Source organism: Nelusetta ayraudi, unplaced genomic scaffold (genome assembly GCF_046127955.1).
Source record: "Nelusetta ayraudi isolate G7.1 ecotype Tasmania unplaced genomic scaffold, CSIRO-AGI_Nayr_v1 ptg000056l, whole genome shotgun sequence".
In the NCBI taxonomy this organism is placed as follows: Eukaryota; Metazoa; Chordata; class Actinopteri; order Tetraodontiformes; family Monacanthidae; genus Nelusetta; species Nelusetta ayraudi.
In genome coordinates, this window is record NW_027466106.1 from 1331701 (window position 1) to 1358628 (window position 26928).

The 26928-nt window shown below is 44.8% G+C and overlaps 1 protein-coding gene across 1 annotated transcript in view; it reads right to left on the reverse strand.

The window, feature by feature from the left end:
• LOC142896606 (VPS10 domain-containing receptor SorCS1-like) overlaps nucleotides 1-26610 on the reverse strand; it is a 43316-nt gene extending 16706 nt beyond the window's left edge. The window contains exons 1-15 of the mRNA XM_076038379.1: nucleotides 25676-26610; nucleotides 11753-11820; nucleotides 10734-10833; nucleotides 10379-10537; nucleotides 9027-9100; nucleotides 6976-7040; nucleotides 6278-6396; nucleotides 5898-5987; nucleotides 4965-5144; nucleotides 2678-2824; nucleotides 1940-2042; nucleotides 1502-1578; nucleotides 633-724; nucleotides 375-482; nucleotides 60-177 (exon numbers count right to left, since the gene is read on the reverse strand). Of these exons, the coding sequence (XP_075894494.1) occupies nucleotides 60-177; nucleotides 375-482; nucleotides 633-724; nucleotides 1502-1578; nucleotides 1940-2042; nucleotides 2678-2824; nucleotides 4965-5144; nucleotides 5898-5987; nucleotides 6278-6396; nucleotides 6976-7040; nucleotides 9027-9100; nucleotides 10379-10537; nucleotides 10734-10833; nucleotides 11753-11820; nucleotides 25676-26383 (2208 nt within the window). The 5' untranslated portion in view covers nucleotides 26384-26610. The remainder of the gene's footprint in view (nucleotides 1-59; nucleotides 178-374; nucleotides 483-632; nucleotides 725-1501; nucleotides 1579-1939; nucleotides 2043-2677; nucleotides 2825-4964; nucleotides 5145-5897; nucleotides 5988-6277; nucleotides 6397-6975; nucleotides 7041-9026; nucleotides 9101-10378; nucleotides 10538-10733; nucleotides 10834-11752; nucleotides 11821-25675) is intronic.
• Between the last annotated feature and the right edge of the window lie 318 nt (nucleotides 26611-26928).

Consider the following 26928-nt stretch of genomic DNA (forward strand, 5'->3'; position numbering starts at 1 on the left):
AGTGCTGTTTTTTGGCTAGTGTCGGATACTTTTTTTTGTTTTTGTTTTTTTACTCCTGCCTTATTGTTCAGCTGCCATGTCTCGTAATCTTCGGACGTGCATCGGTGTTGAAAGATCGGCCTGAAGTCAATCTTGACAAGTTGCCACTCGGATCGGTGGCTGAAATGACCAAATATTCTGCAAAAACATGTCAGGAAAGAGAACGAGGTCAAAAACATGTGGCTGCTGGGCAGGACAAGAGAACACTTGTGCGTACCCAACACTCGCGCAATACATAGACTCAAATACCGTAACTATAAAGGCCTCACTGATGGACAACAGTCGTAATTAAAATGCAAACATTTAAGGTCTTGGCGCTTCCTTCCGCGTCTTACGTCATTATGAGGGTGTCCTCTCCAGGCTCCCCAAGCACGCCGTCGACGTAGAGTGGAGACGAGGTGAAGCTATATTTGTCCCAGTTTCTGCCTTCATCAAAACTCAGCCTGGGGGAGAGAACAATGGCGCCATCACAGACGGAACTGCCGCAAATAGAGTTGAAGACGAGCCCCGCCAGAGGAGCAGCCTGACTCCTCGGGTTTTGAAGACGGAGCGCTGTGTCGGAAGAGATGTGACACATCCGGGGAGAGCCTTACCAAATGTGCCTAATTGGCAGAGGTGTGTGTCGGATGGCCACCAGAGATCCTCCCTGGTTGAGGAAAAACACGCTGTACTCCTCCTGAAAAACCTGCAGACATGGCCCAGATCCTTCTGTTACAACAGGGATCACATGCACGCGCGTCTCTGGTCCCCATGTTGTGCAAAATCCCCTTTATCAGCCTGCCAGCGACCTGAAGGAAGAAGTCCACGCTAGACTGCTTTATTTTTTTCCGCTGTTAAAAAGAAAATGGGGCGTAAAATGCAAAATTCTGGATTTTAGCCCTTTGTGATGTCACAAAAAGCGCTAAAACCCTCACTGATTGGTCTCCCAGGTTTGTGGCCACGCCCCCCTCCAACCATCTGAGGTCACTCAGAAAGTTTGTGTAGCTTTGACACAATGACAAACGGGTGTGTCGGTTTTGGCAAAAGGATAACAAACTAGCTTTGACTGGAGGCTCTACACAAAGGGCTAAATATACTGTGTTGAAAAGTCTATCATTCAGGGCTTTTCAAAAAGGGAGTCTATGTTGTGGAAAGTTGCAGTGTGCTGCTCTCTGAAGTCTTGTTGTGACGGCAGGAATCTTTGGGCTTGTTTGTCACGCTGAGAACGGCTCAACGTGTCTCGCACAAGCCCGGGTGTCGAATCTTTTTTTTTTTTTTTTTTTACTTGTTTGAGACACGAAGATGTAAAAAAATAAATCAGTAAATAAATGAAAGCTGGCGGCTGTGTGCAACTCCCAGTGACATTTGCCTCATCTTCAGTCAGACGTTGCCGGAGTAAAGTTGTGTTCTTTTCTTGCGTGTGTTTTTGTGAAGACAAAAGAGGTCAATTCCAATCATTTTGAAATCACTTGTTTGACTGTACCTCTCTCCAGGTGTTCCCGGCATCCGACGTGATGAAAATACTGACGTTCGTATTTGTCAGCTCGGTTCCGACCACACCTGAATACAAAACACGACAAAATAAAATTCTTATCTGCATTAGTTTGGCAACTCGTCTCGGCTCTCAAAGCAAAACTAATCACGTCGCAGCATGAATCCATTTGAGTTGTTCATCTGAGAGCGGAGGGTGGGATTAGATTTTGTTTTTGTTTTTCGCCTCCCACGAACGTAACAGAGAGCAGATGTGCAGGAGTGATCCGTTGTATTTTATTTCCTGAAAGTCAGTTCGGAAATGCACGACTGGGAACCATCGAGAAGAATTGTGTCTCCGCTGTGGGCGCTGAGGGACGCTGTCGAGGGTAAACAACAGCAAAGCAGTGCCAAACAAAGTGCAATTCCTCTCCACAAAACAAAACCAAACCTGATGCTATAATAATTCCTGGAGCCGACTCTTTGCTGACAATGTTCCCCGAGGCGTACGGGTTCTCCGACACGTGAAGGTGGAGATGTAGGGAACAGCCGGGCTGCAAACAGAATAAAGGGAAAAGAGCATCGTTGCTATTTATCCTTATTCCAATTATTCCCAGTACTTTGATTAAGAGCCAAGTCACGACATATTTTAGTGGAGATTACACAACTATAATTTATCGTGAAATTACCAGTGTGAGTTTAAACAAACAAAATACTAATGAAACGCCTTCTTCATTAAAAAAAAAAAAAAAACTGTGGGAAAAATGAAAGTGAAATAGTTTTGTTAATGTGCAATTTCTTTTGTTATTCTTATTTTAGACACCACAGCAGCACCAAGGTTACTGATTTTACATGTTAATGGGACCATCTGACCAAAACAATGACAATATTAATAGCGTGGCAATGACTTTATCTGTGTCTAAGACGAAATAGTTTGTGGTTGGATCCCAAATGTCCCATCAAAAAAAAATAGAAAAATCTAATTTTTAAACTTTCATATATTCCAAAGAGATTTAAATCAAAATAATCTGACACAAACTGATTATTAAAAGTAATGCATATTGAAAAATACCATGTTGAGTTTATGTAACAATAACATTATTATCTCCAGGACCATGCCTTCATTATTTTTTTTCTGCATGAGCTGTGGCATTTTTTTATGCATGCATTTATTTCCAGGAAAATGTACTTGTTCACAGTAGAACTTGTTCCCCTGGAGATCGGTCGTCGGAGCCTGGAGAAGGCGCCAGTCTCTCCCCTTGTTGTACGTGATGTAAGTTCTCACTTGGTTCTCAACAACTTTATTAGACAGGAAAACCCCTTTAATCCCCGCAACCTGCAAAGACGAGAGGTGCAGAGCAGTGATGGGGAGGGGACGGAGAGGGTGAAATAACAAGAAGAGAGAAGGGATGGGTGGGAGAGGATAGGAAAAAAAGAAGAGAGCAACGGTAAATAATTCAGACTCAAGTAAAGCTGAAGGTCTAGTTCGGAGAGGAAGCGATGTCTGAAAGTGATAGTCTTTCTGACAGGGAGCACAATCTGAGAACATCTGCACGACTCGCAGATGCAAAACAACATATGGTGCCGGGCTTCTCCTTCAGTCCGTCTGAACAGAGCAAGGCAGACGGCTCCGATGATCCCTTCCTTCCTTCCGTCCTTCCTTCCATCCTTCCTTCCTTCCTTGGGCCTCTCCTCCATTCAAACGGCCAATCGACCGCCCGCCGGTCGACTCACCGTAGCCAAACGATTCATGAAAGCGCCTCTGAGTCAGCGAGGCGTGAAAGGAAGTGGCGTGGCGGCGGCCGAGGTGCGGGCGACAATGCCACGCTTTGACTGCTCGCCGGAGATAAAGCTAATCTGGACGGATGCACCACGCGTTGAAGTCAAAGCAGCCTCGCGAGTTGCATCTGTCTGCGCAGCCACACACACACACACACACACACACACACACACACACACACACACACACACACTCACACTCGCAGCATGTTTGGCTCAGAATGGAGTCGTTATTTTGCATCAGTTCTGACTAAACCAAGTTGGACAATTGTGTCTCCTCGTGGCCTCGAACTTCGCGGCGGAACTTTTGCAACGTTTCTGTTTTTATTTTGCATGACAATAATGTCCCGGGAAATGATAATAAATCCAGGCATGGAGTGGATTTTGCAGTGCACCAACATCTGTTCCATTATGGCGCAGGCCTGGGAAAAAAAAACAAAAAAAAACGAAGATAAACTCTCGACTCAACAGGTTTGGAGCTGTCTGCCGGTACTCAGATTGTCAGAGGCTGTTAAATTCTTTATGGGGGAATTGAATTTGAATGGGGAACCTCCTGTAGGTATGTGCACCTTGTGAATGCCAGCGTCTGTTTATCTGACTTCTTGAATTGTAGGAGGCAAATAAATAAGTTAGGAGCACCTGTGTGAACAAAAAGCTATCTGTATTATTTAGAATTTTTCGCTATGTACTTTTCCAATCGTTTGAACCGACAGCTGCAGGCAGCAGTGTCTCCAATTAGTACAAACAAACTGAGCAGAAAAATGACCACTTTATACTTGCCTAGGTCTTTTATTAAGCACAAAGCTACATCTCATATTTTTGTGAGTTGCGTGGTTTTTATAGTTGTTATACCCTGAAGTCACAGCAACTCGTCAGTACTGTTTTTATATCCATCTGGCTTTAGTCTCTAACTGGGGTATCTTTAGTCACTTATTAAAAGCTATTAAAATTGTTCCCTAGTTAAACAAACCAATATCGATGACTATCCATCCATCCATTTTCCATACCCGCTTAGTCCCGAGGTCAGGGTCACGGGGGTCTGCTGGAGCCTATCCAGTGACTTGTGACACCCTGGACAAGTCGCCAGTTCATCACAGGGCCACATAGAAACAGACAACCATTCACACTCACATGCACACCTACGGACAATTTAGAGTGTCTAATTGACCTCACATGCATGTTTTTGGACTGTGGGAGGAAGCCGGAGAACCCGGAGAGAACCCACGCAGACACAGGGAGAACATGCAAACTCCACACAGAAAGGTCTCAGGTCCGGGCCCCGGAATCGAACCCACAACCTTCTTGCTGTGAGGCGGCAGCGCTAACCACTAGCTTCTCCTAAATTAAAGCCTGTGTAAAGTTTTCCTCCTAAAAATAAATTCCCGAGGATTTAGGCAACGTTCCATCTGGCGTGCCCAGTGCGGGATTTAAAAATCAGCAACTCAGAGGTTTCAGCGCACATGATTTAGCAAAGCAAACAAGAGGTGGGGTGGAATAAGTGCAGGTACAAACAACACAAAGGATTTAAACCAAAGTCCAAAGACATCAATTACCAGCTCTCTCATAAATACGGAAAAACATTTATGATCTGCGCTCCTTTTGGCATGCACAGTTGCAAGTTTGCCCAGGATGCCCCGAGGTGCCTCGGAGCGAGAGAACGGGAAGCAGAACCCGGCCGGCAGCAGCTGTCCGCCCACCTCGTAGAGATCTATCATGATGTTGCCCTCGGGTCCGCCGCTGCTCACAACGCTCTCCAGCATCAGGGTGAAGAACAGGCCCCTGGACTCGGACATGTACAGGTTGTAGGAGTCGTTCTGGTGCCAGTCCTGGATGGCCACCACCACCTGGTTGTCATCCGTGCTGATGATCTGCAGGTCCTGGACAAATGAAACTCATAAGCAGACGGCTGGACAGGAGTTTGGCTCCCGAGACTCGGCTGAACATTAACAATTGGCGGGAGTTAAGCAGCCGGGGAGCTGGAGCTGCGGGCTGTCGATCCGTCCCAGTTACCCTTGGCGTGATTCAGTGAGGATCACCAGAGATTAGCCCTCGGGCCTTCCAGCGCGCTCAAAATGAAGACTGGCCACCATTTAATTTAACCGAGACTCCTCTCTCAGTCTTTGGACGCTGGTCTTTCCAAAGCAAACAGTGGAGGAACGGACCGGAGAGCGGCGCAGGGCTCCACCGCTCTCCGGTTGTGATCACCCGGAGCCAATAAGCCTCCCCAACAACCCCCCAGGTGCACTCCCAGCGAACAGAATTCTGATGAGAACACCGTTTTATCCAAAGATAAAGGACGCGTCAGCTTCTAATATTCCTTTGTTGTCGCGGTGCGCGGCATCCGTGCCACTCCATGTTAATCTTGTACGCAAATACTGTTTGATACAGAGAGGTGAGGCGACTGATTAAAACCTGCGCCTGAAGTCTTACAGCAAACAAAAGATCTGAAGATATAATTACGCCTCACGCCGTTTTTCCATTTTGCGAGGAGATAACAGCGGCCGAGTAAACAAATTAAGGTTTTTTTTTCTGGCAAACGCTGGCGACGACACACATTAGTTTGTTGTATGGAGGTGGGTGCGTCTGCTGATGAAGCTCGGCCCTTAGCGGACAACAAACAGCAGTCTTACCTTAGGCAGAGTGTACTTGGGTAGTTTCATGGGGTAGAAAGCGTTTCTTTTATACGACACATAATGGACTGACTGGCCGCCTATTGGAACCTGGAAAGAAAAAAAATTGTTTTAATAACAAAAGAAAACTAAATTGAAAAAACAAACATAATAATGTATCCATCATTGAAACTCAAACTTTTCTACCAATTAGCGTTGAGTGCAGCGCGACAGAGTGCTGCCGTGCGATAACAAACGCCATCCTTTCCAAAGGTAATGAGCTCTTTTAGTTCATGAAAAACATGGCTGCACATTTAAGGGCAAGAGAGATCCCGTTAAGCGCTTCCACAGCGCTTTAATTGTCTTTTAATAAAGCCAGACCTTGCAATAAAAAAGCCCACCTGGATGAAAACATATTCATCCTGAACCACCAGGGAGTTGGGGACGATAAAACCCGGGAAGGGTTTGCCCTTGTTTCCGTCGGAGCAGTTCTGAAGCTTACAAGTGATGTACTGTGACCCTGCGGGAAGGCAAACAAGAATTTTAGCCCTCAAATATACAACGGGGCCAGTAAACAAGAGCGAGTTGCAATATTTTTTTTGTTTTCCCACAAGCGGGGTAACAAGCTGGTGGCGTTTACTGAGCCACGGGGGCTCAATTTTGGAGGCCCCTTCTTCTCCTTCTTCTTCCCCATCTGACTAATAGATAAAGTATAGAGCGCTGTCCCAGTGTGTTAGAATCATCCCGCCGAGGCCGTCTCCTGCGCACACACACACACACACACACACACACACACTCCTTCTCCGTCCCGTGGCCAGGGAAAGAGCCAAGTCACAGCCTGGCCTTTGAAAAATGAATTATCTTAATCACATGAAGAGCAGCCCATTCAAGACGAGGACGAGGGTTTTAGCATTGACAGCAAAAAAAAAATAATAATAAAAAAAAAATCCTTTAATCTCTTAACTCACTTTTTTTTTTTTTAGAGACAGATTTAGGGATTTAATTTAAACACGTGTTGCTCCTCTAAGCTGTACTTGCATTCAGATTTTGACCTATCAGCATTTCCCTCTCGCTGAATTAGCATGGTAATAGAACTCACGTCCGTCGGAGACGCCGATCTCCAAGTGAATCATTCCCTGCTCTTTGTCCAAGCCCAGCCTGGACCTGTGGCATCGACAGACAGTGGAAATGAAAGAGAGAGATTTGCTGAACTTCTTGTTGTTGTTGTTGATGATGATTTAAAAAATAAATAAATAAAAATAAAGTACCTTCATACGAAAACAGTTCAACTTTATTTTAAGCAAAAACATTTTTTTTAAAATCCAGCATTTAAACCATTGCTTCCACCTCTCTCAAAATGCTACCAGGGTTGAGATTCAGCACCACCTCTGTGCGCACTGAAATCAAAGCAGAACCCCACAGCAATGAATTCTACATCTCTGTTTTTCAGGATATTCGTTTTGAGGTCCGGCTGCTGTGATCTTGGCCGCCTTCTCACAGGGGGAATAATCCCCCACGGCGTTAATCTGCACAACTGTTTCCTTCGCTCCGAGTGAGCGGGGTGGGGTGGGGTGGGGGGCGGGAGGGTTCCTGGTTAAGTGCAGAGTGACGGCAGTGACCACTTGTTGTGTTAATAGCGCCTGTTGTGGCAGAGGGAAGAGGTTTCTTTCCATTTTCCATACTGTGTCCCGACTATAATGTAAAGAGCCGTGGCCGCCGCCACGCTGCTTCCCTCAGCACTATGTAATTGCCTGGCAGCTCCATCTCTTTTAATGGACTTTCTGTCAAATACTTCATCCAGTTCTATCAGCAGAAAGCAGCCGCTGCTCTTAAATAACGGCCGGTCGCCGCTACACTGTGTTCCCCCGGCAGCCGGGACGCGGCGCAGGCCTGCGCGCCGAGGGATCAATCCCATTTACCAGTCCCTTTTTTCCAGGTTTTCCCAGATAAAAAAAAAAGAGGATCAGTGCGACATGAAAGCGCTCGGCACTATCTGAGGATCTTTGATGTTTTTGGAGTAGCTTATTTTCATGTTGGTTAGCTCATTTGCCCGCTCTTTGCTCAGCCGTGTAGCTGTACGGCTGCACGTGTAAAATTAGCACTTCCACAACCAACCACGCAGTCTAGGTTTGTACTCTGAACCTCACATGCTGGTTTTACACACATATATAGCCTAATAGCATAATTGCCTAAGTAATTTTTTGGCCAAATTGTGATATCTGCTAAAAATGTGTTTTTTCTTGTTTTCTGAAGACGTTCAACTATGACTCAGGCGACTACGCTATTAGACTAACGATATATATTAGTTGTTGTTCTTTTGTTATGATTGTTAGTTAGTGCTGACAGTTGTAATGCCAACGTAGCCAAATGTACTGAAAAGCACCTTAAGAGGTCAACAGCTGACATTTTGCTGACCATCATGTTCCACTACAATTTAGGGAACAAACAACCGAATTCAAGATGCATTGTTTCAAAATACGAATGTTTGAATGCAAGATGAGGATTTGAAGAAATGGTAGATTGCATAAAGAGATTATAGAACTTTATACAAAAAGGCAGTTCAGGAATGTCATGAGCGACAATTATGAGACGTTTTAGTGACAGTGAGAAAATTCTCCAGGTTTAAAAATGTCAGAGTTTTTTTTGGACAGAAAGTATGCGAAGGGATTCCAAGAAAGACATTGGTTGCGGTTGTGACCCAGATTTCACAGGCATTATTAATTTATTCTTTATTTCAGCCTCAGGGTCCATAGTGAGGCATACACAGACACAACAGCAAACATATAACACATAGAATAAAAGAGAATAAAACTAAAGGCATAAAAAACCCTCATGCAAGAAGCAATAAATAGCGAAGGTCTACCTTGGATTTTAAAGGGACATCTAACTTGAAGTGAAATCTCACCCACTGGCAACGCAACAAAAATCCTGTGACCGCATTCACGTAAATATGGAAACTGAATGGGTGTCTCCACTATACTACAGCTAAAAATACACACATGTTCACTTATTGATGCCTAATTGTTCCCGACTAGTCTATTATTCATTGCGCTTTTTGAATGTATCAAAATATTCTCCGTCCTGGCGGAGCGTCTCTGGCTGCCAGACAGACGAGCGCGGCGCAAACAAAATGATTGTTGATTGTCTCACCAGTAGAATCTGTTGGGGACGACGTTGTCGTGCACAAGCTGCCACCTCCTCCCAAACTCGACAGAGACGTAGAGCTGTGGGAGAAAGCAAAAAAAAAAAAAAAAAAAAAAAAAAAAATGAACAAATAGGAGTAACACAGACAAATTCCTCCAGTGGAGAAAGCCTCCACCCCCGAGTGAGTCATCGCCTTGTTCATGGCCAATTGTTTTATCAAGCAGCTGTCACATTTGGAGATTCGATGGCACCGTTGTGGCAACGTTGCTTTTGAACACGGCGCCAGTGAGAGCTCGTTTTATGTGGAAACGCAGCGGTAATGAGGAAATCCATCGGTTCCAAGTAGAAGCGCCGCGATGCTCCGGAGCTGTGCTTTTCAATTTCAACACCAAAAAGGGGAGAAGAGAAGGGAAGAAGAAGTGAGCCATGGCTGGACATGTAAATAGAAAGTGAAGTGAACCAGTCAGTGCCAGTAAGACGGCGAGATTTCAGCCCGCTTGTGAGATGATCCATCACTGGAACCTGTAGTTTCCTCAGAAATCCGGCTATCTTCAGGAAAGCTTGTCATCTTTCCCTAAAGGCTGAGCATCTTGGACCCAGAGAAGGATGAGGAGACACCGGGCACGTATTCCAAAATGGTGTGACAGATGGTCAATACCAAAAGAGGAAGAAAAAAATCTAAATTTTCAAACATTTTGCTGCGCCGTTAAAAGGACAGACGAAATGCACCTTTGCCAAACTAAAGGATAACCTGATGATGAAAGATGTTTTCTCAAACTATTGATGACTCCGTACCACCCTTTCATCTTCCTGTCTGCGCCGTTATCTCAGTCCTCAGACCTTGAGTGTCATTCTCTCAAAAAAAAAACAACAAAAAAAGTCTGAAATAAAAATAAAAGCTCCAGTGACGACGTGGAGAAACCAAATAAGGCCTGCAGCTGGGTCCTCAAACACCGTGAAGGGGAAGAAGGGTGCGTGCATGCGTGTGTGTGTGTGTTTTTTTTTTTAATAACTAATGGTACGTGTGTGCGTGTCTGTCTGTGTGTGCGATTCCTGCTGTGTGGGCTTGTCTCCGTTGTTAAATTTCCCTTGTGCTGTCTAGGCCACATCCATCTAAGAGAGTTTGCAGCCAGACCTTATGAGGTGAAGAGATTAGCTGCCTACGCTCCGCTGCCTGACTTTGACTTCTGGGTCTGTGCTTGTAGATTATGTCCTCAAAGCTATTTTGTTTATTTGCTTGTGAATCATCTCCATTATAACTTCTTTTTTTTCCCCCCGCCCGTGTGATGTGAAACCTGCGGGAAAAAAGGCACCTGTTGCACTCGTAACTACTTCCGACGTGGCCGCCACACGTTTACCTTTTGCTCGTGGCTGTAAGCCAGGATCCAGTCCTCCTGCTCCGGGTGGAAAAGTAGGCTGAGGATATCAAAAGCCAAGCCGTACTTCTGGTAGGTCGCCCCTTCATCGAGGCTAATGAGCAGGCTGCTCTCTACCTCCGGGTCCGTAAGAAGCATAATCTGAAAGCATGAATAATAAGAAATGGGGTAATCGGCAGGCCACCTTGACATGCGTGCGCTCCACAGGGGTTAAACGTAGCGCTTGGATCGGACGCCCGCGGCGCCACCGTGACAGATTGGTGCAACTGCAAGGCGTTTTTTTTCTCAACATGCCCGTCGGGGGGGAGGGAAGAAAGAAACCAAAGAGCGAACCTACCTTCCTCTTGTTGTTTGGACTCACATACAAGTAGCTCAGTATGACTTTTGGCCCGACTTTCTCGTTAAGTTTCTCGTACGTGGTCCCGTAATCAGTTGACCTAAAATTCGATTACAGGGTGTAAGTAGGTTGCAGGGTGTGTGTGAGTGGAGCGACACCTACTAGTTAAGATGCCGCTGATGGTATCATTAGGCATATCAGGCAAGCAGAAAATTGCAACAGCACAAGTCGTGAGGCAATTTGCTAGATGGATGAGTATTTTTTTTATTTATTTTTTTAATTATGAAAATAAACAACATTGTCCTGGGCGCAATCCATTTCCAGAGAATAGGATACTATCACTTGTATTATTGTGGTGGGGCAGTTAAATCCCTATCTTTTTTTGCTGCTGCAGGGCACATTGGGCTGTTTGCAAAAAAAAAACCAAAAACTAAATATATGCTATGCTGCAGCCTCTAAGCAATGACATTCAGGGCAGGTAGAATAACAGGACAGACTCGGAAACTCTGCCATTGTGGCGATGACAAATTTTGTTTTTCATTGTTTTGGTAGTTTTTTGTTTTGAAAAATATCTGGAAAAACCCAATATGTATGATAAGTCTGTGATACAACACATAAAGCGTGTATTAAAAAAAAGTTTGTGGAACAGTAAAGTGATGGTTATGCCCTTAGCGCTGAACTTTACAGGGTTATGACGACAAATTTAGGGCTTCAGAGCTGCAGTGTCACAGGTCTGAAACTGTGTTTATGGTGAGAGACATTAGGTCGGACACTGTGCGAGGTGCTAAAAACTAATAGCCGCAGACTTAAAGCCCATTTTACAGATGGTCTCTTTGAAGGCCAAAGACACGTAATTTGCCATTTGTTGTGTCAGATTTACACACCCGAGGTCTAAAACCGTGTGTCAAAGCAGAAAAACAGCGCACAGACAAAATAATGGAAAGTGCAGTGTCTGTTTTTGTGTCGTCTGCGCACAGACACTTTCATTAAGCCAGTTGATATCAGACAGCGGCTCTTACCTCCATAAAGAACTCTCCGTTACCCTGCCCGTGTTGAAGTCGTAGTATTTTGTCAGCATGAGGATCACCTGCAACACACATCAAACAGATTAGGAGCTCAAATGAGCGCAAGAAGGTGCCCGAAGACGTGTTGATGCAACTATAGCCGAGTGTTCCGTGCACATCCATGCATGTCTTTCAAAGTACCTTTCAGCCAGAGCTTTATTTAAAAAAAAAAAAAAAAAAAAAAAAAAAAAAAAACAAACATAACCGCAGTGGCCTGTCAGCACGTTAGCCTGTTTGTGGTAGAGCCATAAACCAACACGTTCCCCCCTGGGGATGAAGCAATCACAAATGTATGCTTTAATTTAGGTCTGGAGACCCAGAGGAGCGGCAGCCACTGCGACCACATGATAAACTAAATGAATAAATAAGTCAACCCTATTATAAATTCATTGCAGGCACCGATAGAATTTATTCTCGCCAAAGAGCGACGGACCTCATTAATAGGAAGGACATGTACAGTTTTTTATTTCATAATTGTGTTTTTTTTTTTTTTTTTTTGAGAGGGAAGGTCGTAAAAAGTGTCAATGTCAAGCGTGCTTTACACGCTTCACACAATATAAATACACGGCACACGGGCGTTTTCTGAAATGCACCGGCGGCTGTAGATTTTGAGATGTCTTGCAAATGACCCGTGATTATAATTAATGACTGAGTGGGTCTGCAGTAAACTCCAGAGCCAATCTAAGCTGCTCTGTGTGTGTGTACGTGTATGTAATTACTGCCTCCTAAACCATACGTAGACGCATTGATTGGTGATGGTAATTCTCTGCAGAAAACTTGAAAGAGCTCATCAAAGCAGCAATATTTAGCCCTCTGTTTACAGCCACCAGCAAAAATTTTAGGATATAGCTTGATCCTAACGCTGATGCTTTGGTGGACCGACCACATGATCAGAAGAGAGCAACACATGTTGCCATAGATGGTGGAAGAAACACATAGCTGGGAGTGCCGGCATCAACCTGGGAGGGGTGACAGTGCCCTTTCTGACCTCACGAATGGGTGATTTCCACAGCTGAGGACTTTCAGCACAGACACAGAAAACGGCATGAAAGTTTGCACATTATGGGAGCTTTTTAAAGGATGGATTTTCCCAACAGTGAGTCACGACTCTGGAGCTTTTTAAATCTCTTAAAAGCCACAAACGCAAAAAAAGAAAATAGCTCACGTCTTCGTCTTCACCCTGAACACAGATGCGTCGCAAGCACAGAACCTTCCCTGCACCGAGCCGCCATAAAACCTGCAGATGAGATCGCCCCCTTGGGAGCCCTCACCGTGTATCTTGTTCATAGGCGTCTCCTAATTATTGAGTGCTGCGAGCATATGGGGGTGACATTCCCCACAACTGGGAAGAAAGTCCAACATGTAAACTTAGAGGTTTGAACTTTTAAACCCTGGCTTTCAGACGCTTCATCGTGTTTTCTTTCTCTGAAAATCACCGTCGCTGTCGTCATTGTCATCATCTCTGCCGAAAAACAAAGGGCGCCAACACCTCCTGGAACAGAAGCTGCCTGCATGGAAATAATTGTGACAGACACACACTGTGTCTTCTCCGCGGCGGTTTGCTGGAAAAACACCAAAACGATATGAGGAGTGTGTGATTTATGAATATAAAACAGTGTTCTGCACGAGGTGCATCTAGGATGATAACTAATACAATTTCCGGCTCATTAAGCTCTCCCACGGAAGACGGAAGACAGGCGGCGCTGTGATCTAATACAGAGGGCAACACATTGGAGAAACATACAGAAAACAGGTGTAATTGCATGTTTTCAGACCCACATGTGTGACTTAAAGCACCCAAAAAGAAAAATCTACAACATAAACTCTGTCCTGCATGAATGATGCTCACAGTGGTATCTGATTATCTGTCAATTAAATCTATAAATTAACTATCAACAAGCCCTATAAGGCATTATTCAATTAGCATGTCCTAAAGACTTTCTGCGACCTGAACAGAGTTCCTGTGTTTGTCCTAAACGTCCGTGCCTTGAAGACCATTAGTATTGGGCCATTTACTGCATTTTAACTCTACCAGTATCCAGGGATCCATTTCACTGTTAACGAAGCGCACAGATCGGCTTGTTTCCCACTACTTTGACCTCTTTGTGAAGAAGCTCGGCAAGAAATTCCACTTTGCGGCGACCGCATAAAAATCGTTTTTAATGAGGGCCGGTTCACAGATGATCTGTGTGGCTGGCTACAAGCACAGAAAGCAGATTGTGCCGCGCATTCAGTCATCTGATAAAGAGGTTTTCATACCTTGGAAAAGTCATACGCTCGTGTATGCGGTCCTGCGGCAGGCCGGGGGGAAAAAATTAGCACCCATTCTGCATGGCAATTAACTTTATGCATTTACTTGGCCGCGCTCCAGGACTACAGTCGGCTCCTATTTGCATCCACCTCTCACCCTGCTGAATGGGTTCCTCGCACTCTGAGAAATGTTCAAAGTGCGAGGCAAAGCCCAGTGGCTGCAAGTCGGAGCATCCACGCGCAGATTCAATATTCACTTTGTACATATTTCCGCGCGGAACAGGTGTTTGAAGTTTGCCGCGTTGCAGAGGCCTTCAAATTGTCTCACCGAATCCACGGCCAAAGCATCTGCCTCTCACCATTAAGCCTCTGTCTAGCTCATGAATTCATCATTCACCACTCACCCACACACGCACACACACACACACACCTCCTTTACAATAAATGCCACGTTTGATTCTGTATCCTGTCATGCGCCGCCCATTACTTTGCCGTGATGCCATCGTATCTCCAAACTGGATTACCTGACAACCAGCAAGTGAGCGAGCAAATTAATTTCTCCACCCGTGATCCTTTGTAAAGCTTCCACCTTGCCGCCAAACAAACCGCAAATGGTTTGATCATCACTTTGGAATAAAAGGAGGTTTAGTGTTGACTTGGAAGGTGGTGAGATTAGGAACGCAGGTGCTGGGGTTGAGGGTGAGGGTTTCCTTATGGAGGGATTTCTACCAACCCCCCCATTAATCCAGCCCTGACGACTGCTGGGATTAAGTTGCTTTAGTCTGAAAAGCTACAATTATTTTCATCTGATGACAGATAAAGCAGAAGAATGATTCCATAAAAAGCAGTTAGACCACAAAGAGAATTATTGGCAGGAATGTTAACACTGTACAGTTGGATGGTTGAAAGGAAAATGGACTTGCTTCCCTCACTTTTGCTAAATGCTTGATGGGAGCTCAGGCGAATAAGTTGTGGCTAAATTGTGGAGTGAGCACTTCCCAAATTGCAGAATCATTTAAAGCGGTGTTTTGCCTTGGGATGGTGATTGATGGGCCAATTTTCTCTTTTCAGCCTGTTCTCATGCTCCGTGATGTCCCGGGGGAAATATCTGCCTCTCTGATGGCTAAATGCTGCGCCACGGTTACTGAACTGCGAACCTTTGCCTAGTCTACCGGCAACATCAAAACGCAGATAGCGAAAGGCGCACAAAAGTGGCGATACCATTCTGATGGCTGGTTACTATGGGGGAGCTAGCCAGTGGTCAGTTGGGAATCGGAGTGAATCGGTAGCAGTCAATTAAAAACAAACTGGCTCATGTAAAAGACAAAGGTGTTTGCAGCTGAGCACTGTTATAAGGGCACAAATTAATTAAGGGCTGGGGAAAAAAAAAAAAATCTTTAACAATGATTCCAGCGACCAAAGTTTCAAACTTTTACTCGGTGAAAATCACCGCATTAATCGGCATCAGCCGCCGCCTTTTTTCCGTACGGGAGCGGACGTCCACTTCAATTTGCGTCGACTGCGGCCCTCCGCAGCGGCGAGCGCCTACAGGAAGCCGCATCCCCGCGCACTTCAATGCCGTCGCAGCGAGACGGTGAACGTACAGAGGCTTTCGTCTGCCACATCAATTAAAATCATTCCATTAACAAAGGCAACAGTTCCTCGTGGAACAGATGTTGTGCTGTTTGAAGTCGGAGCTGTCGACTTACCCACGCGTGGCAGGTCACTGCAGTCATTAATTATATAAAGGTGTAACGGCGCTCGCTGCGGAGCGGCGCACGTGAGAGCCGTTGCTGCAGATGAAACGATCATCAATTATTGATTAATAAGTTGTTTATGATTACCTGTCAGAGTCGTGCACTTTACACTGATATTCTCAAGTTCTCTTTGGGAACAAAGCCTTCTGTTAGCAGGATGTGGCTGTCTTTGGACTGTGGGAGTAAAGGGATTTATTGTTGACTTCATTATCAATTATGGGTTGTCAGCATAAACATGTTCAATATGTTTGGATGCCAAATATTTTACATAATATACAAAAAAATTGTTTATTTTATTTTGAAAGATATGTAAAAGGAGGGAGTTTACACACTTCATCTAATTAAAATGCAATGAATCGCCATTGGCTGATGCCTAATTGACAGTCTATGAAGTCCTTTTTAATGTATTTATTTATTTATTTATTTTCAGGAACTGTGTAAACTTGGGTTTTAGTCTATTCACTTAACGATTTTCTGAACCTCCTTACCACAGCTACAAGGTGCAGTCGGGTTCGTGTCTTATGCCTCTCTAACCTTCTGCTTCATGCTCTGCTTTGTCAAGTGTTCTAAAGGAAACCTTCACTTAGCAGACGAAAGGTGTGATGCTGAAAAAAAAAAAAAACTGACGAGGGGTCCGTGAAGTCACAGTGCATAAAGAGGAAGATGAAGTTGAAACTTTCTCTTTCGCCCCCGTTTTACAATCCAATCCTGGATTTGACTTTTATGCCACTGACAGTAACGACATCTCGCTTGGCTAAATAGCAAAGCCAAATGTCCCATATACACGAGACACTTTCTCAACTCGAAGGTCTCACAGTGTTTTGAAATATCCCCGAGGCAGTATTCAAGTGTGTATCTTCTGTGGAGACAGACCCACACACTCTCCATGCTACAGCCAGACATAATTCACGCACCGGTCACATAAATTCAGTGGCTTTCATGCACAGCGGCGAGGCCTCGACTTTATTGGCGGCTCTGGGCGGAGGCAGCGGCTGGCTCACTTGATGAGCCATCCGAGGCGGGCGCTGTTCTTCTCAGTCATCCGCGAGTCCGCCCTCAAATCATTTGCTTCTTGGCCATTAATAAAAGGCCCCGTCTTGTTTTGGCAGCTCTGCCGCAGTGGCACATGCTGGGTTTGAAAGGGTGCACAATGAGGGGGACGGATCAATACTGGACGAATTATACAGAGAGTTCTCAACCCGACCCCGAAAAAAAGAAAAGAAAAGTCGTGCTTGGTCGTTGGTTACTTTTAAAGTCCTTGAAGGCTTTGGAACTAGTGATGGGAATTCCGGCTCTTTTCAGAGAACCGGTTCTTCAGGCTGGGCTCACTAAAAAGAAACGGCTGTTTTGGCTCCCAGGTGGCTCCTTTCAGATTTTCTGTTGCTTCTTTTATTTTTTTTGACCAGTTAGTCAAGACAGTGCCACACATCTTGACTAATCTAATGCAGCTTTTGCAAAAAAATAAATAAATAAATTGGCTTCCGACAAAAAAAACGGCTCCCAGCCAATCAGGAGCCGGCTCTCTTCGTTCACTTCTTAGAACAGGTTTGTTCGTGAACGACCCATCGCTATTTGGAAGTGCTGAATCTGATAGTTGAAGATCAGCTCATAAACTCCCAGCACTTAAAACGCTAATGTATGTATTCTGAATTTAAGTTCAGCAAAGAAGCAATATATGCAATACCGTGCCAAGTTTTTTGTTCATTTCCAATTATAAATCTTCTCAGTAAAATATATATAACAACACTCCATGGATAAGCAGGTTCAGTACGAACAGGTGGTATTCTCTGCTTCCTTTAAAAAAAAAAGCCTTGAAAAAGGCGCTAGCATTGATGAAACAAGGCTCGGGTCTTTTTGAAAGGATGTCATTTCGCCACTCCAGGAAACTGTTGCTGGTAAAGCAGTTTGTAAATGAGCTCAATTCCTTTTCACTTAGATCTCTCACAGCTTACCCAAAGTGTTTTTGTGCAGGCCTGGTGCATTTCCCCCACATGGATGATTATATAAATACGCCGCGGAAGGATTTCTCGTACCGATTCCCTGTTGTGTCCCCCACCCACAGCGTGGAAGACCTCTGAAACACTTTTGCCGAAGTGCATCGCCGTAGATATTCTCGAAATTTCTCGAACCACCCGCATTGTTATCCGACTGTGGGCTACAAGACACTAGCAGCAGAGCAACGTGGGGTAGCAGCAGAGCAAAGAGGCTTTTAAACGGAATATTGACCATCTACCACCAAGGGAAGATGATTTTTAGATAGCACTGGGAATGCTATTGGCTTTCATGTCTCAGACTCACAGTGGTGTTACTTGTGACAATTTTCCACACTTGTCAAGCAAATGTAATATGGCGCAGCAGCACAATATACGATCGTATGGAGAAAGGACAACAGAAAACCGGCAAACACAAGCACACAATCTGATAAAAACTAATACAGGGAGGACAAGATTTTATCAGGCATAGTCTATTGCTGCAGCCAAGTTAACTTCATTCTTGTCCGATATAAAAAAATCTTTCTGTTTTTTTTCCTTTTTTTCTCTAAAAAGCATTCTCTGCTGTTTTAGACGGCGCTCAGCGGAGAAGAAATAAAAGAAGCACAGCCAGCCAACAAAAAAGCGCTCTCTGCAGGATTTCGAGTGTTAGAGAACCTCACCACGGGAAGGCTTGGCGGCTAGGAGGCAGAGCTGTACTCAAGCAGCCAGTAGTTTCTTCGCTCTGCCGAGCTTTAAATACCCACGGCTCTGTTTATCCGCCGCCATTCCGCTAACATGTTTCGGGGGTGGGAGGTTCCCACTCTTCACTCGCCCTAGCTCGAGTCAAGGTGTTTCATTTCCGACCGGCGTATATTTCATGAATCTATTTATGCCGGCGCTGTATTTTTTCTGAACTCTGCGGCACAGTAGCCCGTCGCCGCCCCTGCAAACAGCCCATCCATCTCCGCTCCAGGAGAGGAGGTCCAAAGTGACAGCATGACTCAAAGGGTTGTCTGAACATGCCGACATGTTGTATACAGCACACTACAGGCACCGTGGCGTACGGGGCAAGCTTGTTTTAAAATCACAATCAGGTGTCTGATGCATACTCAGGCACGGGATTTGACTCCAGTTGCCCACTGCTCTCGGTGGGATTGCATGAAAGAATTTAAAGCAAAAGTCGGTGACGCGTGAATGCAAGAAAAAAAAAAGTGTTTCCATGACACTTTTGCGATGTACCTCTATACCTCCATACGTCTGAAAAACCACCTCGAGATCGTAAAAACCTTTCAGTGATGTTTGAATTTGAGAGGTTTTTTGAAGTTTAGGTGTTTTCATTACCAGTTTTTTTATTGTGATATTTAGGTTTTGTTCAATTCTAGGGGTAATGGAAATGCAGCTAGTGTGTAAGAGTATAAAGAGAAGATAATAGATGCTGGGTGTCATGTGAATATGTATATTTGGTTGACATTCACTGTAAAAAGGTCAGGAACATGCATCACAGTTTTCTTTTTTTCAACCAAATTTGACTGGTTAACGGTTTAACAAAATGCCCCCCAAAAAAAGTCAAAAAAAAAAAAAGAGCTGTGCTGATATCTATTTGTGTGAGCTCTGTAGCTTTTAGCACCTCCTTGATAGAAGATGCTAACGAGGTTTTTGGGTCTGCAGCGATGACACCTGCCTGTTTAGTCTGAAGATGTGCAAGAAGGTCAAACCTGCACTGATGTTTTCAATCTGTACTTGTCTTGTTTGTTTGTCAACCCAAACAACACAATGATTGAAGAGCAGACTGAATGACTCGATTTAAGGTTGTAGAGATGAACCTCACACCTCTCCACTTGTTAATAGTGGTGAAGGGATTTGAAATTTTTAGTGACCTCCACAAACTTTGAGCATTTGCAACTCCAGGTAGTTCTGATTGAGGAAGGATGCGATGGGAGATGCAGTCAAAAGTGTAATGGGGAAAGGACATGTCCCTGGGGGACTCCTGTGGTCTGCTGAGTGCTGACCTGTTGTTTCCTATCGCTCGGGAAGTAGGTGAAGGTTTAAAGTAAGGCAAAGAAGGTTTACTGGTGAAAATTTGTTTTGAACTCTGCTTTTCTTTATCATTGATCCCACTGAGTCTCCAGTAGCTCCTTCTAAGGTGCAATTTTATGCAGCCAGAGCTGAACTCAAAAAAGCTCCCCGTCAATCGTGGCTTTGATGTCAGAGAACTTTTAGAGGGGGGAAAAAAGAAAAAGAAAAAAAAATTGAATACATTTTCCGATGTATAATTGATACGGTTTATCTAGATACAGAATATTTTTTCCTTTTAATGAAACTTTTCTTCTTCAGGGCCTCAGACCTTTTCATCAGAAATTCTGCACTCTTGGATTGATCAACGCAATTCTAGATAGAAGAGATGCAAGTCCTTGAAATTCACTCTGAAAAGCTAAGATCCATTGTTCAACACAATTGAAAAGGGGGAATTCCAAAAGATTTTGTTAGTATTATTTAGATGGCCTCATGGTCACTGATGGAATGAACGTTAATACTTTTGATGCAGTTGTGTTGCCAAACAGGTGCATTCAAAATGGCGCATGCAAAACATTTTAAAATTGTTCGGTGGAGCTCAAACAGCAACCAACGCAATTGAAGAAGAATGATGAAAAATGCTGAGGCAAGGCTGTCGTAAAAAAAATAAATTTAAAATTTAAAAATTGCCAACATACCCAGATGAACCATGGCAGATACTTCAGCAATACTTGCTGGAAAAAACAAATCTTTTGTCAAAAATCAATTCCAAGGCAAAAAGTTAGAGAAGAAGAAGAAACTTCTTCACGCGTGTCTCCAATGAGGCAGATTTTACAATTTATTACAAAAAAGTGCAGCTGAGATAAAGTTGACCAGGAGCAGTGGATAAAGCATCTTGCCTGTGACGATGACTGTTTGCTGCTGTGCAATATGCTAAAAATAAAAACAGTGACGTAATTTCACTCGTCAAATCCACTTCCTCTGGCTTTTCCAGAGCTGCTATCCTGCTTAACATTATCCATATCGACCTTGCCCCTGGTCTTGCACATGACACTGACACTAGAAAGCAACCGCCCACCAACCCAGTGGCAAACAGCAAATCATGAAATCATGATATCCATGGCATTCGGAAAAAAACAACTGCATGGAGAGCAAACAGAATTGGACAGGCACATTCGAGGTGATGTGGGGTCCATCTCAACATGCGCAGAGCTACACACCAGGATAGCTTCACAGTCTCGCAGGGCTAACACAGAATGACAAACACATTCAAACCTGCAGGCAAAGTACACTTTGTCATTCACCTTACTTGCACCAGACTGCAAGAGAAAAACCAGAGTATTTGAAGAGAACCACTAGAGAAACACACGAGGGGAAAGCACACATCTGACACCTTCACAAAAAAGAATTACACCAATCAGAGGAAATTGATTTAGATCATTATCCCCTTCTGACAAAGTGCTGAAGTAGAAAATAGAAATTGTTGCGTTCAATTCTACATCTTTGTTGTTGCACTTACAGATCTAAAAATATGCAAGATTTACTTTTGTACATATTGTTTATGTTTGCAATTCTATGTGTCTCAAGCATTCTAAGTTAAAAAAAAAAAAAAGAAAGAAAATAAAAGCTTTTCCGTTTTCTTGCTCCTCTGCTTTTCAGGGGGTATGGGGTTAAGTGTGTAGTTCTGGAAGTAAGTTCTAAGTGATGCCACAGAAGGCACTCATACCCTGGTTTTAATTCCCCTCCTTTTAGAAGGATCTAATACTGAGCATATTTGAACAGCGGGGGGCTTTCTAGTTTCTGGGATGATTTTTTTTTTTTTTTTTTTTCCAAAAGGCTGCTCCACAGGACACTGTGGTGGGAAAACGAAGATCAGAAAATGGGCGGAATATGAGCTCTTTAGGTGACCAGCATTACTAAACAGCAGAGTTCAAGCTGTGCCTCCAGTGCTCGATTTAATAGCTTTGGCAAATGTATTCTCGCCATGGCCTCACCTGGGGAGAGTAGCAATGCTTGATCGATCAGCTGAGCAGTCAGCAAGCTGCGTGACAAACAATCTGGGGTCTGATCGATTCCAAAGAAAAAGTCACGTCAGTTGTGCGAAGGATCTTCAAAAATGGCTGGAGCAGTAGTTGACCACGCCCCCAAAAAAACAGGAAATTATCTTTAACTCCAAGCCCTCTGCTTTTACAGTTGAGAAGTCAGAGCCGCCTTGTCAATCTGTTGATTGCACCATATAAGTTAACAACTGATGACAACTTCAACTGATGTGCAATCCCTTTTAGAAATTAATTCAACAGTTCCCCTCTGGCCATATCCTCATGCTGTTTGATCCAAAGTGCAGAGGCTATTTGTTTATTCCTTTTTGCCAAAACCCGGTGAACTGTAGACCGTCGTTCAATCACAAGAACAACTCAGTGCCCCATGTGGGTGGATGATGCATGATCTGAGAGCACAAGGGAAATTACACAGCATAAACTGGAATTTTATGGAATACAGAGCTGATTTGTCCAATTACGTTGTCCATACTTGGCCACATGCAGCTGAATTGAATGCTACACGAGGCAAACTACCCGCGGCCTTGTAATGTCTCTTTGAGTTTTTGGAACTCGACTGGGCCGTAGATTTCATTTATCACTCGACAGATTTCCTTCACCATCAAGGCTTTTTAGTTTGAAGGACCGTCGGAACAATGCCATTATGTCTTTTGTTGTAATTAATGATTACATCCGTGACCTGAATGCGATGCATTAAAAAGCGCAAAAGTAGGTCTGCGCTTACGAAACGATGTGAGAGAAATGGGCTTTTTTTGTGTTTTCTGTGTCTTTTGTGTTGAAGGGCTGAAATGCCTTTTTCAGCCTGGTTTGTCTAAGTGTAATGACTGATCATTATTCGAAAAGCAACAACATAGGTCTGAGGCTAGTTTTTTTGGAAATGGGCTGAACTTCGAGTCAAACGTGTTTTTCTGACACTGTACAAACCAGGTGACATTCCCAACTAGCTTTCAAGGTTTGGCAATATTAATTTAGTATCATAAAGACTCTCTTAGCTCTATTTTGTCATTGTAGAGTCCAATGCCGCAGCGATCTCAATGCATATTTAGCCCTGTTTACAGCCTCCTCCAAGACACTAGCGGGAACATAAAGCTGACGCTTGGTTGGACCTTCCACATATTTAGAAGGAGCGAAAAGCAGGGCATCCGTGTGGAGGGCGGAGTGAACGCCTGGCTGTGGGTGAGGTATCTAACCTGGTAGCGGTACCAGTGACATACCAGTGCCCTTTGTGATGTCACAAAGGGGCAAGTTCAGCAACGGCATGCTGTAGCAAATAATTTCTGTAAAGTGGAGCGAGCAAAAGAAGCAAATGAGTGGCTTTGCTCATATTTGGGGGGAAATTCAACAACAGCATGGAGACACATTAATGTAAGTCTACATCGGTGAAGTGAATTTTGCAGAAGACAGCTGGCTACGCTGTGTCTGTGTCGGCGGCCAGAAATCTTGTTTGTCCTGTTTTTTTATTCATGACAAAAATCAACATATGCATAAAAGTGCCCCAAGTGCTGTGCCGGAGCAGCACTTCCCACTAAAACTGAGTCACATGGACAAGCCACAGGAGGTATTACGTGCACGGACCTCGCGCAAACAGTCGGCCTGTCAGATGAGGTTGGTGAATGACGTGTGACTGGCTCCTATAAACTTCTGTCAAAATCAGACCCAGAGAGGCCCACGGCCATTCAGACTGACTGCTCACACATCAAACAAAAACATTTAAAAGAAACTTCATTTTGTGATGCAAGGAGAAAAAAATAATTGATGTTTTAAAAATAGATTTTTTTAATAAAGCGCACCAGATGCAAGATGGTTCGATTACTGCATGACCGCCTGCCCTCCACCTACTCAGAGGCAGACGGGGATGCAGCGTTCATCAGAAGTGTGAACGCATGCTGGAAAGTCCATACAGGGATTAGTAATAGGATGAGACTGTGGCGTGGGTGGTGTGGATGGGGGCTGGGGGGTTGTAACGGGATAGTATGTCATGTAACTGTGAAAACAATTACACAATATTGCCGCCGATAATCAACCAAGGACAAATTTCTGTGCAGTCCGTTGAGGCGCAAACTCGTGATTGTTCTGAATTAGAAGGAGAATTTTCCCCGGCTTCGTTTTTCTTTTTTTAACCTCTGCACCTTTACTCTCCCACCACGCTTTGGCTTGTTTGCCTTCTGGCTATGGCTGTTATGTGAAGTAGCCCATACCGTTTCATTTAGAAGAACAACATTTCAATTAGCACAAACACCCTCCCTGTGTTTTTCCACTGACGGCCCATTTTAACCGTGGTCATATTAATTTCTGTTGTCTGTCTGATGCGGCAGTGGATACACACAGATACACAGGTTTTTGTTTTTTAGTACATCCTCTCTGTGTGGCTCACCTGCTGTTATGAAAACAGCATTGCTGCTGGGGCGGCTGTGGGGGGGGTGGCGGGGTGAAACACGCAAACTAGAAAAGCAAAAAGGAACAAAAATCATGAAATCCAGGCAGAGCAGATGCAATCAGAAAAGGATGGGCGTGGTCAATCATTGTCATAGCAGAAAAGATGGCAAAGACTCATCTGAGCCAGAAAACCTTCTGGGATGCAACAGCACCACGACCTTCCGCCTGCTGATGTTTACTTCACTGCTTTAATTCTCCTCATTAATCGCTTCTCCCAGCAAAGTAATGATTTCCCCTTTTTATATCGCGCATGATAATCAGCGCTTCGGCGCTTGTAAATTGTTTAACAGTCATCTCGCGAAATGGATTCCAAATCTGCTAATTAATATCTGTCAAGACGGAGAAAAATTCCGGCAGCTCGTGCCGGCCAGAAATAAAGGATGTCCTTTGTTTTGATCTTGCGGATGCAAAATGCCTTTGTTTCGCCCTCTTGCCAAACCAGACCACTTGCTGTTCAGATGACTGCCTCGTGCCAATTTCCACAGCTACTTGGCACTTCTTTTTTTTTTTTCTTTTCTTTTTTTTGCAGAGCTGAGTGCAACATAATGATTCCCCATTACCAATAGGAACTTTTTTAAGCTGAGCTTCTATTTCAGAAATAAAACGTTTCTCCAAAGTTACACAAAATGCCAGGATTCAGTGAGCCAAAAATATCAACGAGAAGAGGCTCCTTCTGGCAAACGACTGTACACAAGATCGTTTTATATTATGGGGGACTCCAATAATTAAAATCCTGCTTAACTGCAGGTCACATCCAGAGTTGGGGAGGAGGGCAAGTGGTTTTAGCTGAATGGCTCCATATCATTTCCCTTTTCCTTGTATAATTAAAGTAAGTGGTGCAGGACCAGCTGGAATGATAGACCCTCCGCTGTGATGAAAGATCTGAACGTTTCCCCCTCGTGCCCCCACCATCCTCAGAGACCACAGATAAGAAGAAACCATTGTTTCTAACCTGCAGTGAACCAGTCGTGTGGTTGTAATATCTCGCAGGCTCTTTATTTTGTCACTTCACATCATCCCCTTTTGCACAGCAGCGTATATGTGACATTGAATTACTTCCTGGCATAATGCCTTTGTAGCTCCATACCTCCCAGTTGTCAGATAATGTCTGCTTCACCCTGAGGCCACAGTGCATCACTCACGGAGCCGTTTGCACCGTCACCTATCTAATACAAACAACAACAAAAAAAAGCCAAGCGTGGTGTGAGCTCAGTTGTCATTTACCAAGAGCTTCAAAATCAAACAAAAAATGTAATTAATGTAATTGTTTGGTATAATTTTCCATTCAAACAAAATAAGGATTGAGCCGAACGACAATGCCGAGGGGACGCGGGTGGACAGGTGCGACACGGTGCGTCAAAAAACAAGAGGCCGTGCGTAAAAATCACTCACGCTGCTGTTCTGGCCGGACCAGTGCACCATCGCCTGGTTGTGAGCCGTGTCCTCGCTCAGTGCGAACGTCGAACTCGTGAGCTGAAGCTCCCCCTGGTCCGCTAACGAAACATCCTCCGCCACCTGCGGTCTGAACCCGGACCAAGTCTCTGCGCTTCTCGGGCTGCGCGTCCGTCTCCAACCGGTCGCTTCGGCGTTGGCCACATTTTCGCCATCGGTGCCGTTATTGTCATCGACACCTGCGATGCTGGCACTCATGTCTGCGCCTGCGACGGCGTGAGAAGCTGTGCGTGAAACGCCTCCGTCGAACTCTTTCGGGTCGGGAAGTTCATGCTGAGCGTTGAACTCGTCCTCTTGGTTCCAACTTGCGTTCGTCCCGTCCAGCCGTGGCGGGACTCGGGCTGAACTTTCTTCTCCCGCAGTTCCTCCCACATCACGGCGTCTCTCGTCTCCTTCCCCGTCCCCGTCCGTGCGCCTCGAGCCGGACAGACCGTCGATAAATCCAGCCAGCTCCTCGGCCGATACCTCGGCAGAACTGGCGAAATCCAGCGCCGCCAGATCCCGGCTAAGAGCGGTGACCGGCGGCAGCTGGCACGCGGGGATGCACACGACCTCCGCTCTCGTTCCGCCCTGGGTTGAAGTTGTGCTGAAGACCCAGACCCACTCCAAGAAAATGGTGAAAAGGCAGCGGCCGAGACGCGTCTCCATTCTACGTTAGTTCCGACTCGGTCCGTGTTAACAACGTATCATTTCTGCTCCCGAGCGCGCGCGCTTGTCATCACCTGGCAAAGTGGGAGACCGCGAACGCAACTGTGTGGGGTTGGTGCAGCAGCGCGCGGACAAGTGTTCCCAAGTACTGATGCAAACGATGCATCAGAGGAGGAGCCGGAGGCTGAGTCCTGGACGAGAGGGAGAGAGGGTCCCCATACATCAGCCGCCCCGCCGTCACTCACCTGCATGGGAAAAAAATATTTAAAACAGAATCAACTAAAAAAAAAACAACAAAAAAAAACAAGATGCCTGTAATCGCCTTGAGAGATGATTCCATGCAGCTTCACATGATCCTCGCTAAAGAAGCTCTGTGTCTCGTTAAACGTACCCCAGGGCTCTTCAGATGTTTGCACGTCTCTGGTGGAAGTGTGGAAACAGTTAATGGGTTCTGTCTTTGGGCTGGTCTCTGCACGGAAGTGATCCTGACAGTGGCTTTGTGCTCCACGCCAAGAGCCTTTGCGTTTTCCATTAGCGCAAGCCGG